The sequence below is a fragment of the Antrostomus carolinensis genome, unplaced genomic scaffold (genome assembly GCF_000700745.2).
Source record: "Antrostomus carolinensis isolate BGI_N321 unplaced genomic scaffold, ASM70074v2 scaffold1281, whole genome shotgun sequence".
In the NCBI taxonomy this organism is placed as follows: Eukaryota; Metazoa; Chordata; class Aves; order Caprimulgiformes; family Caprimulgidae; genus Antrostomus; species Antrostomus carolinensis.
In genome coordinates this window covers 51273-64418 of record NW_010291782.1, presented here as the reverse complement: position 1 = coordinate 64418, position 13146 = coordinate 51273, and the positions used below count along the sequence as shown (strand labels likewise).

General features: G+C 41.7%; 1 protein-coding gene across 1 annotated transcript; it reads left to right on the top strand.

Annotated features, from left to right (window-relative positions):
* The first annotated feature begins 312 nt into the window (after positions 1 to 312).
* CD28 (CD28 molecule) lies at positions 313 to 10360 on the top strand. Its single transcript, XM_010176709.1, has 4 exons — positions 313 to 601; positions 6349 to 6702; positions 6981 to 7099; positions 10101 to 10360. Exons 1-4 carry the CDS (start codon positions 547 to 549, stop codon positions 10239 to 10241), a joined length of 669 nt encoding a protein of 222 aa, XP_010175011.1. The 5' UTR covers positions 313 to 546; the 3' UTR covers positions 10242 to 10360.
* Positions 10361 to 13146: the final 2786 nt, after the last annotated feature.

Sequence of the window (13146 nt, the reverse complement as noted above, 5' to 3'; positions counted from 1 at the left end):
CTTCCTGAGTGGCCAGGTTTGGCCACCAGGAACTTGGAAACGGCTGTTTGCTTCTACCATGATGATGGGAACAGCGTACGTCTGTATGTACTCTTGGTAAAGAAACAGCGTTGCACTCTAGGGAAGCCCATTTCTCCCTGATAGAGGAGGAGAGCCCATTTCAACCATTTTCTCCTTGATAGAGGAGAGCCCATTTCAACCCTGCAGAGCCACAAATACAAGCATGCATCTTGCAATACAGGGATGAGAGCCTCTGTTTTGAAAGGTGGGCTGCCACTACCTTTTAGGTGTTACTGAGCTTTGCAGAGGCAACTTCCTAAGGCTGAAGTCATCAAACAATTTAACTTCCTGCTCAAGCGTTGCCATTACAGTGGTTTCACTTGGCTACGCATCATGTGCTGCAGAGGGAGGAAGAGAGAAGCTGTGTGAGCAACCGAGGGTGCAGCCTGGCCCCGCAAGGAAGGAAGGCTGGTGGCGCAGGGCCCTGGGAGACGTGGCAGTGCCTGGAGGGGGTGGGGACAAGGCGTCAGGCCCACCATTAGCACCATGTTTTTGGGGATCCTCGTGGTGCTCTGCTTCATCCCCGCTGCTGATGTAACAGGTAACAAACCCCCTCTCCATTTCAGCCCTTTCCACTATTTTTCCTCACTCTGATCATCGGAAAGAGAAGGTCTAGTATAGCTTCGAATTATTTTTGCACAAATTATTCTGTGTTTGGATGAAAGGGGAGAGACAGAGCATACTGCTAAGACTGCACATGGTATGACTAAGAGGTTGATTTTTTTCGCTGCCACAAGTATCCATCCAAGATAAGACCCAAGAGCTTTCTTTTAATTTGACTTCTCTTTAGATGCACTTGAAAATTGCATGCATAGATACAGGGGAGTTCATTTCACCTTCCTCATGGGCTTTACAAATTTTGCTCATGTAGAGGGACAGGGGCTCTGAGCAGACCTCGTGCTGGTGCCTCTCCTGGGGCAGCCTCTCCACTACCCCTAAGTCTCCTGTGCAAAGCTCCAGGTCCTACCATGGCCCAGCTCCGTGTGATGGGCTGCAGAGCGGAGCTCACCCACATTCTCACAGAGCTAGCAAATAAAAGGACCAAAAGCAGAGTTGCTTACTGAGCTCAAAGATGGGAGGATGGGAATTGCCGAGTTCCTAATTTTTGCATTGTTTAGTAGTTTACGATACTTACTAAATATCTAGCTTCTTTTTGAAAATATCTTCAACAGAAACATGTCCCTGTGATTTTTTAAATCCTGATTCTTAGTGAATCTTTATGAATCTTCAGTTGTTGTGGCTGAGGGCATTTTGTCTTGATGTTGTCTTGGTGATGAAGTGTTTGTATGTTCAGAGTTAACATGTCTTTCCAAGGGGTACATCAAAATGCAAAGCAAGGCAAGGGATGATGGCTTTTTGCTAAGATGATCTTGAAACAGACAATTTTTCAAACCACTGGCCTGTGAACTGTTGTTATCCGGTCTTCTCCAAATATCAGTGTTTTGTGTTTTACAGGGAAGTTACAGATAGGAACAAAAATCTGTTTCCAGTACAGAACTTTTCACATATATAACATCTTTAAAGAGCTGCTTTTTCTAATACGAGAGATACAACTGAATATTTTTTTTTCCTTATTTGTTTTATTTTTCTATAATTCTTTTTCTCAGTGAAGGCATTGTAATTTGCATGTCACCATGATCTACATTTCTTTAAGAGATCATAGGCTTTTTCTTCTTTGTCCTTTTCCCATGTTTATAGTTCTGTGTTTGCAATATCATAATTATTTCCACAGCAGGACCCTGAGTTGTCAGAGAACACACTGATTCCAGGAGGGGATTCCACTGATTCCTGCCCCCCCCAGACCCTCCCGCCCTGTTTTGTTGGCTAAATAATTACCTTGCTATGGTCTGCCTGAGAAGCAGCTAGATCAAGTTGCCTGTCCCTGTTATTTTTTTAAATAAGTAATATAAGCCAGTTCCCACTGCAGCGTACCACAAATAACCTAATCTTTTTACTACCTGCATAACCTTCTGGCTTATGGTCTCCGGGTGTGAAAATCAACCTCTAACCCACTAAGGTTACCAGAATGCAGAAGATGTATGAGGCAAGGTTAGCTGAGATTGGGATGACATCAACAAATTCTTGTTTGAAAAAAAAAATTAAAAATCCCACACTGACAAGAAAAACTCCTGTGTTCACACTGGGTTTAATTAAAGTAAGAGTGTCACCTGGGCTTTATGAAGTACTATGCTTCCTGCAGCCCTTGCACCAAAGTAGGAAAGATTAGCAGAAAGCAAGTGTGTAACGGCTAGAAGGGACAGATGCCTTCAGCTGCACATTAGACACGCAGCTGGGTGACCTAAAACCAAAGTAAAGAGAAAGACCCTTGTACGTGGGAAAGAAGAGTAAAGGTATTTGAACAACAGACCACCAGCAGCAAAAATGGGATAGCTTTGTTTATAGTTTAGCTGTACGTCTTTCTGTTTGTGGATTAAACTCCTTTCAGGTTTTCCCGTCCCCCCAGGGACTCAAGTGGGCCATATCTATACTGTGCTTATAGATATCCCAATTTATCCCAGATTCCTTGCTCTGGCAAAAAGCTCCTTGAAGTCAACTGGCATGGAAAAGAAAGAAAGGAGAGTACAAAATATTTTTATCAGAATATTTTTTCCAATAGCTGATGATGATTCATGGAAAGCTCTGGAAAAAAAAAACCCTCAAAATAGTTATTTTCCATACTTTGTCATCTCTATTTCACTTTCTTGGCAAATAAGAAAGAAAGAAAAAACTTCAATGAAGTTTTGCTTGCATCAGGAGTCCATGATTAGAGAGTCAGTGTTTTATGGATATTATATATGGATGGCATTTTTTTTTCATGATGCAAAAAAATATCTCACATGTAATTATAACAAATGTCTAGCATGACAAATAAGGTATAAAAAAGCTTAACAAGCATTTAGAGATCTTACACACTGTTGCATATAAATCGTAAGATCCTGAGAAAGCTGCAGCCTGTGCACATTGACTTACATGATTTTACATTTTTAGACTTCACAGCTTTTTGGAACTGTAGACAATGATTTTTTGTAACTGCCATTTTTCTTGGGTGGGTAAGGCCAAGATACAGATATTTATTACTATACAGAATGACTGAACAGAGCTCTGGAAATGGCAATCGTAACCCTATTTAGAAGAAAGCATACACTAATGGAAACACATACTACATGTTTCAGAGTTTCACCATTTTAACAAACCCAAAGCGACACTTATGAGAAAAACTGTCTCTGTGAAGGCAAAAGCAGCCTCAGCCTATGTTTGCTCAGAATGGCCCAGATCCTACTAAGAATATAATCAAATCCTATTCAGATCACAAGTGAAGTAAGAGATGTTTGGCCTTACTCTGTTTTTCCCGTGAAACTAATACACATTTTGGCATGATTTACTTTCTTCAATTAAAAAAAAACCCCAAGCTTGGAGGAGGAGGATGACAGCAGGGCCAGTCTAACATGCCTGTGGGATAAAGCCTGTCTGGCCTCTGCTGGCATTACAGCCCAACCAATTCAAAAATCTCCCTCAATCAATTTATATTTGAACTAGTAGAACCACTTTGTGAAAGCAGATTTGAGTGCTTAGCTTAAATCATGTAGGAGCAGTCTTCGTTTAATAATCCACAAATAAACTTTTCCCCACTGCTCAGCCATCCTGCATCCCAACATCAGCAGTATGGGGCTGGGTTACCAACACCCTGCCTCCATGCCAAGGCAAACAGACTGGGCCACATATCCAAGAAGTGGAAATAAGTTGAAGGAACTTACTTTTTTAGGTTGTTGTATCAAAAGAGACCAGTTGCCAATTAGCACAGTATCATGGCAAGGACATCAATAGTCCAAAGTTGTAGTTAAATAGTGGAGCTCAAGGCATGAAGCTACGTACTATACATCAGAAATCCAAATTAGCTGACAACAGCAAAAGGTGGGGGTAAGTCATTGGGGTCTGAAGATGAGTGTAAATAACGGTTGAATGCAGTCCCTCAGTGATGAGATTTTCAGTGTTCTTTGTCCTTCCTCTGGCCGTAGCAAAAATCTGATCAGACTGAGCAATAAACATTCATTAGTTTTTTGTAAATACTTGCAGTGAAAAACAGGCGAGCATTTTTCTGAAGTGTAATACTTCTGCAAGCGTCTGTTCTGGGATGCCTATTTTGGTTGTAAATTCTGAGACAGAAATGGTGTCTTCTGAAGGTGTATTCAGTCCCTGTGACAACCAGGGTTGTAGTGCTGGGCGTTACTGCAGTGCAAATCAGAAGAATAAATCTGTCTTAAGCGAGATATGTAGCATTCTGCTGTGCTAAACGTAGAACAATTCTACCGCAGACTTGCACGTTGCCACTTAGGCCAAAGATCAATTTTCTGGCCAACAAAAAAATGATCAAATACCTCATTTAAAGGGGTGGAATCCAAACCTCACCCCTTACTAGAATGCCTTATAAGCCTATGCGAGAGCTTTTGTCAGAAAATGCTGATTCGATGAAACTGAAATGTTTTGCTGAAATGTCTTCATTTCGATGAAAATTTACCACAGGTAGCACCTCCAGTAGAAACGTGCCTTGTCTATTATCAATCTGCCGCTCAGTTCCAGGATTCCAAGATCCGTGTCTCTTTCTGCTGGAAAGCCTGGAAACGCTCATCCTTCAATGAGTGTTTCACAAAACAAAAAGTTTCACAGTGTTTGGGCTCCCTGCAAACATGGGATTTCAGAGCAGTGACGAGCTCTGCTCCACCCTCCATGCTAACTATGTTGAACTAGGAGGCACAAGGAAGATGGACTACAATATTTCTTTGCTAAAGTCAAGGCAGTAGAGCATTCCCTATCTCATGTCTTCTGGCTCTCATGAGAAGAAAGGGCTGGTAAATACGACTGTCAGTGAGAAAATGAACAACTTCAGCAGTTTCATGGGTTGGGCTGGTAACTGAAGAACCTTCTAGCTGTGGGTTGTTGTTACTGCCCACACCCTACTGCTAGTCCTGGCCACCTCATGCATCTCTGTTTACTTTACTCCCTGGATCATGTTCATCCCAAAGGAATATCTTACTCAAGAGACAGGGGTACTTCATCTTCTTATGCAGGTGTGAACACACGAAATGTAGCCATTTGGTCCTAAATATTGTTAAACACAATGAAATACTTGTTTTCTGGGCATTCTGGATCTGGCCTCCTCCCACTCCATTCCCCTTACTAGCCTTTTTTAAGTCACATCACATGGGTTAAGTAGAAAAATTACAGGTTTTGCAGCAGATTTTGAGGACAAGAGATACACCTGTCATTCTCACAACCACACCAATTCTCAGGAACCTATAAAAGGCTACCAAGACCTCATATGAGTTGAGCTTGCATGAAGACTTATGCAGTCATATACACATACAAAAGGGCTGTCCTTAGTCCTGGCAAGTTCCTAGCTTAAAAGCCAGAACTCCCTTCCTCTTACTCAGGGGGTATAATTTGAAAAGTAGTGCCTCATTTGTACACAGGATGATTTTTCTTGGAAGAAGTTGTCTTTCTGCATAGTCCTTGCAGTGTTTCATTTTTGGCAGATGGTAGCACAGAGGTCTACATGTCAGAAAACATTTCCTGTTTATGGACCAGTCCAGTCAATTCAAATTGAATTATAGCTTCATGTGACATGTTTTTTTGCAAGCCATTCAAGTGCTAAGTGCCAGTGCAGTGTCAAATTAGTCAGCTCCTGAGTCCTTTGAGAGATTAAGAATCTACTACAGCTGCTAGCTAGAGAAATTACTTATTTTACATTAAATTGACAGCAGTTCATGCTTTTAGCGCTCATCATCCAAGGTCTAAACCCTTGAAATGGTTCAGCAAATTCTGCTTGCAACCTCTTTGAGTCTGTCCTTGGATTAAAAAGCAAATGTATAAATAATATTTAATTAACAGTATTTTCACTCCATAGTGTATCCTGGGAATCTGCTTGCTAAGGAAAGGATAGACTAAGGTGGCCTTAAATATACACACACAGAGAGCAGCCCTCTGAGCCCTGACATTATATGGGCCACTTTCTGCACTAGTGTTCCGACTGAAGAAAAACAATCTTGACCTCACAGTCTCCCCTAGTGACTGAGCAATGATTTATACAGAGGAGGACTGCTGCAACAAGAGCTCCCGTGAGAAACTGCTTCTGCACCTTGGTGGTTACGTACTCCCTAGTAGGCAGTGTCAGCCAGGGAGAGGAGACAGACAGAAGAGTTGCACAGGAGGAGGTGTCATTCTGAAGTCTTGTACTTATTTTATAAACAAATGTTTTTCTCACTTTCTTCCCTCCCCTCTCCTCCCTTCCAGAAAACAAGATTTTGGTGGCTCAGCGTCCTTTGCTCATTGTAGCTAACAAAACTGCAACTCTAGTCTGCAACTATACATACAATGGAACAGGGAAGGAATTTAGAGCTTCGCTGCACAAAGGAACAGACAGTGCAGTTGAAGTTTGTTTTATTTCATGGAACATGACCAAAATTAGCAGTAGTTCAAATAAAGAATTCAACTGCCAGGGGATTCATGATAAAGACAAAGTTATCTTCAATCTTTGGAATATGAGTGCCAGCCAAACCGACATCTATTTCTGCAAAATCGAGGCCATGTATCCACCTCCATATGTCTACAATGAGAAGAGCAATGGGACTGTCATTCATGTGAAGGGTAAGTTGGGAAATCTCCGTAGGCCACTATCCTCCCTATATACACCCCCTACATGATGGCTCGAGGCCATTTGTTTCCTAAAAAAAAAATAAAAAAAAAAAATAATAAAAAAATGTTGGGTTGCATGATAAAACTATATTCCTGCTCTTCATGCCCTGAAGAAGGCATCTTAAAATTACAATTAATACAAATGGCACATTGGAACAAGGAGTAAATAAGCAGAGATTGAGGTTTCTGCTTTCATGTACTTCAAGCTTTCTCTGTTCTTTTCCTTAAAGAGACACCCATCCAAACACAAGAGCCTCAGTCTGCAATTCCTTTGTGGATCATGGTGGCAGTGATTGGAGTCCTTGCTTTCTACAGTATGGTAATAACCATGGTTTTTATTAACTACTGGGTAAGAAACTACTATTTTCCTTTGCTCTGTATGCTCTTTGTTTGTCCCTAGTTCATTTCTCAGGCTATACTTGCCATGCTTACCACAAGCTCACTGATATCCCTTCACTTCAGGATCACAGTATGTCTTCACCCCAGATATATATGCACACCCATGCTATGCCCCAAAAGAGTTGAAGTACCAGATGCTCTCCAGGTGGGCAGTCAGGCCTTTGCAGAGTCCTAAAGCAAATAGTAACACCATAGTGTTACAGCGTTGGGAGTGTCCTGCACACCAGCAATACTGGCATGCTGTTTCCAGCTCTGCCATTGCCCCTGTCAGGGAAATCTAGCACTACAAGCATTCCTGGCAAAACTCTTTGAGACTATACTGGCAGAAGGAGCTCACCTACAGAGAAACATTTTTTAGGAAACCCTCAGTTGGCCCAAGACCATCTGCACCAACGTCTTGTGCCTATCCAGCAATTCCCTCGAGTACTGGCTATTTCTGGCAGCTTGACTGAAAGGGAATAGGAGCACCAGGATCTCAGTAGTCCCTCATCTGCCTCTCTATATTAACCCTACGAAAGCTGAAACAGTTTTATGGCTCAATATTTTTGCTTTCTAATCTCTCTGGAGAGTTGGCTGGCCCAGGTCACATCCAGTTCTGCCTGCTGGAGTAAAGAGAGAATGAGGCATCATGCAGAGGCATCAGAAGGACACCTTCCTAGACAAGTCTTAGGGTCGTGATCTCCCAGAGCCGATTTACACTACTTACTCTATGTGGGAAAGACTTGAACAATGACTGTGGAGAGCTCTGTTCCTTGAAATCTGCCTTTCCCCCCTGTATCTTTATCATTAAATAGGGATTTTTAACGCATTACAAGGTAGCCTGTATAAAGGGTGCAGAGTTCCTGACAGGTTAAACGTTGCATGTATACAGAAAGCCTCTCTCCCTGATAGCTGAAGCTTGAGATCTCTTAAGCATTTCACAAAAATACAGTTGCTCAATATATGGCTGTTTCTAATGGAAAACAATCAAATGGGGCATTGCCACAGGAAAAGGCAAAGGCAGGTTAAGTGGTCTTTCTTTGTGCTCTGTTGTAGAGGCTGAGTCCTAGGAGAGCTGAGAGGATTACAGCAAACAGCTGCTGGTGTTCCAGCGCTGTGCCCTGATGAGATACTGTAGCTTCAAATCCATCATTTACAATCTGAAGCATTTTCTCTCTGCTCTATTCGTTTGGTACCTAATGGCTACACACTTTGCTACCAGCATGTCTGCCTGCAGCAAGAGTGGCAAGGCTGCACTCCAATGTGTGCTGGTCACTGTATCAGTTTTTACCTGCTGTTTTTGCTGCTGGTGGTATTCTCCTGACAATATTCTGAGCATGGATGTATTTATTGTTGCTGAATGCAAATACAGCTGTCTAGAAGACATTATGAATTGTAAAAAAAGGTCCTAAAATATGATACTTCACAGGGCAACACTTGAGCTCCTGAAAGCAGCTGAAGATTTGCCTATTTTCAAACAGTTCTGCCTTTCCTGGAGGAAAACAGCTTTCCTCTCCAAAAGTACCAGTCTTTGGTTCTGGAACAGCCCAGCACTCACTCATGCTAGCAAAACGTCTTTCTCCCATGCAAAATTACCTCTTAGGTGAATTAAAAATCCTACATTATGGAGATGAACACATACAGGTAAAGCTTTCATATCTAATGACTTACAGGCATTGATTGCATTGCATGGTTTAAGCAGTATGTAACTTGCATTCAACACCCTACATATATATATAACAATATAAAAAAAAAGCTTAAAATGTTTCACAGTAACTGCCCCACTCTACACATACAGCATAACTCAGCCATCAGATTTTCTAATGCAAACCTCCTCCAATTCCACAGCATCACAATTATATTGCAGCATATACAAATATTTATGTACACAGGAAAGACATTTCAGTAAAAATGAGGTTGAAAAAGAGGTATGATAAGTATGAAGAAAAAAGCATAGATGCATTTTACCTACCCTACAGGAAAGACATTTCAGTAAAAATGAGGTTGAAAAAGAGGTATGATAAGTATGAAGAAAAAAGCATAGATGCATTTTACCTACCCCTGATCAATAAAGCCTTAAGCTACATAAAAACACCAACCTTGTACACAACCTGCTGCAGTCAGAGGTTTAAATGCTGCGGTAGCCACAAACTTCCTCTGTGATTACAGGCAAATTATTTCACCTGTCTTCTGCTACTCTTATTTCTGAAAAACATTATGCCTCCTTTGTCTCACAGGGGCACTAAAAGGCAAAATTCAACAATGGAAATCAGATTTTTGAGGCCCAGATAGTGAAACAGAAAAAAAGATTAGTATCAGCTCTGAGTCTTTTGTCCCTTGAAGGTTCAGAACAACATATACATTGTGTGTTCCTGCTGTAAATGGTAGGCAAACCATGACACATGTAGCCTGGGCTGATTTTTCCTGCTCTTCTTCTGTTTGAGTTAAACTAATTTCTTTTTTCTTCCTGATACATGAGGACAGCCTTCAATGCTCAGACTGTGTTGCTTCTGCTGAGTCATTCCACAGCTGAGAACTGATGGCGAGAGGCATCAGTTTGCATTCTCGGTTTGCAGCATTTCTTTACCTGGAGAACTAACACTGTAAATCTCCCAATAAACTGGAGACTTATGTTCAGGTTGGGCAAGTTCCATAGATTATTTTATGAGAATATGTGTTCTAATTCTTCTGTAAATGTATTTAAACCTGTAGCTGCCTTATAAATATGCCTGCTTCCCTGCATCAGGACTGTCAGCAGTTAATATGAGAGTTAGGTGAGACAATTTGTTAATTCAAAAAAGGAAAAACTAATCAAATTCATTATTAACTTTTCTCAGGTCTTATTAACAGTCAAACCCTCTTTGCCTAAAGGATCCCTGTTCCCTTTCTTCTCCCTTTTCGAATGTTCACCCTTGGTGGTACAGACCTATTGCAGAAATGATTTCACACTTCTCTTCCCCCTTCTCCCACAGCAAAAATCAAAAAAGAATAAGTACCATCAGAGTGACTACATGAACATGACACCTCGGCATCCACCATACCAGAAGAACAAGGGTTACCCATCCTATGCACCAACACGAGACTACACTGCCTATCGGTCCTGGCAGCCGTGATAGCCACCACCTGACCCACCAGTAGCCTTACGTGCTTCTATGCAGTCACTTGCTCTTGGACGTGGAAGGACAGCCTCTTGTTTTCTCATCATGTTTGTCATTGTTGATCGTGGATACCTACAGCGTAACAAGTATTGGCTAAACTTTGATATTATACAAAAAGAAAAAACAAACATTAAAAGGGGAGGGGGGCGGGCAGAAGTAAAAAAGGATCGTTCTCTGTGATGGCTGAAAATGAGATACAACTTGTGCTGAGGGTTGTCAGTGGGTAAGACAGAAGGATGGCATCAGACCTCAGAGCTGGTCTTCTAACACTTGTGGTTTTGCTCAGCTGTTGGAAGAACCAGAACTTACGACCTTTCCCAATAACTGCTGCCTTAGATTTAACCCTTAATTTCCTTTCCTGTATGTCTGATGCTCAGAAACTCTTGTTGCTGTTAAATACGGCAAAATGAAAAAGAAAAAAAAAAAAAATCTTTTCTTCCCTATAAGGCCAGGGCACAGTTTGAAGTTCAAAACACATGCTTGAAAGAAAGATGGAAGAGTCAGCCTGAAGGTATCCAAGCTATTAGGCTACGGCACAAATTGGCCACCAGGACTATGGCACAAACCAGCCACCAGGACAGATCAAGCTGATGATAGAAAACTATCATCTTCAACATGTGAGTCCTTAGGATGGACACTTTGTAAATGTTCGTAAGGCCATTTGAAGTCATGACCAAGCAGCTCCACAGAGTGAAAAAGTCATCAACCTGAAGACAAAATCAACAAACAGCAGAGGAAGAAAGATCTGTTGTCATAATGAAGAACCTCATTTCTGTTTTGTTTGCCTCCTAGAGCAAGGGAACACAAAGTCATATAAGAAGCATTAGAAGACACAGAGCTCAGATTTTGAGGAGAGCTTTACTTTCATTTTTGAATTTTTGTTTCTATCCAAAACACACTCTGCTGAGTCCTCCTGAAAATTCATGCACATCTTCTGGCACCTAAGTTGTACCAGAGCTCTTTCAAACATCTTGGTCCAGTTACGAGCAACTGAAGATCACTTGATTTTTTTTCCCATAAGCACCCAATTTTTGGGGTGTGAGAGGGTCCTTCATTCCCACCATTGTGAATAGGACCTGCAAGTGCCCAACTGCCTGCAGGAACTGCTCTGGGCACTTTGGTGAACTTTGTGTTGACTGGAGGTTACCTTTCTATCTAAAGATGTTCTTCAGGAATGCTCCATGCTGGAATAGGACAAAGTCTTTACCAAAACTTGCTTCATTCCTTCAACTAAGCATGTTTACATTAACAGGACTTCCTAAACTGTAACTGGGGCTGTCTTGGCATAAAATTCCTTTTCATACTGAGGAGATGAGGTTTATTTTATAGGGACTACTGAATAAACAATTATATGAAAAAAAAATCTGTATTCCCACCTTGAATTAAAATTGGGATTTTACAAAATTTACTTCCCTCAAAATTGGGGTAAGATGATTCTTTCTCTCTTTTTCTCTCTACGTGACAAAAGTAGAGATGTGGAAGTGTGGCAACAATCTGCTTTGACATCTTAATCCAATAAAAAAACTTTAGCACTTCCAATTTGGAAGTTTTATTTGAGTTTGCTGACTGGGCCCCAAACCATTCACTCTGAGTCATATCGCCATGAAATATGTTCATGGAGGATGCTGTACCGCCTCTGGGCAGTGTCTGCTCAGCCAGGCACAGCTCTGCCAGGGCTGGCTGCAGAGCCCACAACAGCAATGGCAAGGGAGGTCCGAGTGCCCACTGCCATGGGGCAGCATTGTGCATTTGGTACAGAACCATGGTCTTGGACCCAGCTGGCCCAGAGAGCTTTGCTCTGGGTTAGTTCTGCAAACCCAAAAGCTTATGATCTGGTGGAAGAACTAAAAAAAAAAGTATTTTCATTTATTTCTTCTTTCCTGTCACCACATGCACAAATCCCCCTGAAAAACCCCTCACTACGCCTTGGTACTACAGCCGAGGCAGCAAGGAGCGTGTGCAGGAGGTGGAGGGCAGGGAGCCAGGCAGGACCCGTGGCAGTCCCTGCATGGGCCCAGCTTGGCTCTCCTTGCTGGCACTTACTGCAGGGATGCTAATGCCTTGCCACCTCCCTCCTCACTTGGAGGGGAGAAGTGGATGATCCTGTGCCAGGGGCATCCAGCCACTCCTGGTAGAGATCAGCAGGCCTGGCACAGTCCTTCGTCAGGGCTCAGCACTGCCTCACCATGCTCCATGCCATCTACCAGCACTGTCATTGTATAACGTGACATTAACGAGTGCTCTGATTACAGTGCACTGTGACAAATCTCATCCGCTAGTGCAAATGTAAGGTGAGATGGCAAATGTGTATCAAAACCATAAAACAGGGTAAACGTTCTCTGTTTAAATCACATATATATATTTTTAGATATAGATACATTTCCTTATATCTATATTCCTTAGAGTTTTATTATACTTTTTGCAATCTCCTTTTAAAATTATTAAATAGATACAGTAAATTAAATTCTGAATAAATGCATTGGGCCTGAGGCTAGTCAGAGGAAAGTATTACTTTCTAAAGCAAATGTTGGTATAATTTGCTTTCCTTCCCCTAACACTTTTGTAATTTCCATATTCAAAACATACTGATAGCTCCCAGGACATGATATGGGAAAGTTAAGTCCTGGAACATCTGGAACAGGTATTAATTAATTTGACTGACCAAAAAGCAAGGGAGATACAGGGAAGCATCTTAAACATATAACAAAAAAATTTAGGAGACTCAGGACCGGAGAGGCCCCAGCACTGTGTTAAAATGGACATTGCTGTTATATTAGAGTACTGCAGGGACACGAATTACAGACTGTTGGAGATGAGATATCAGTAAATACACTTTATCCACCACTGTAAGGGACTAAAA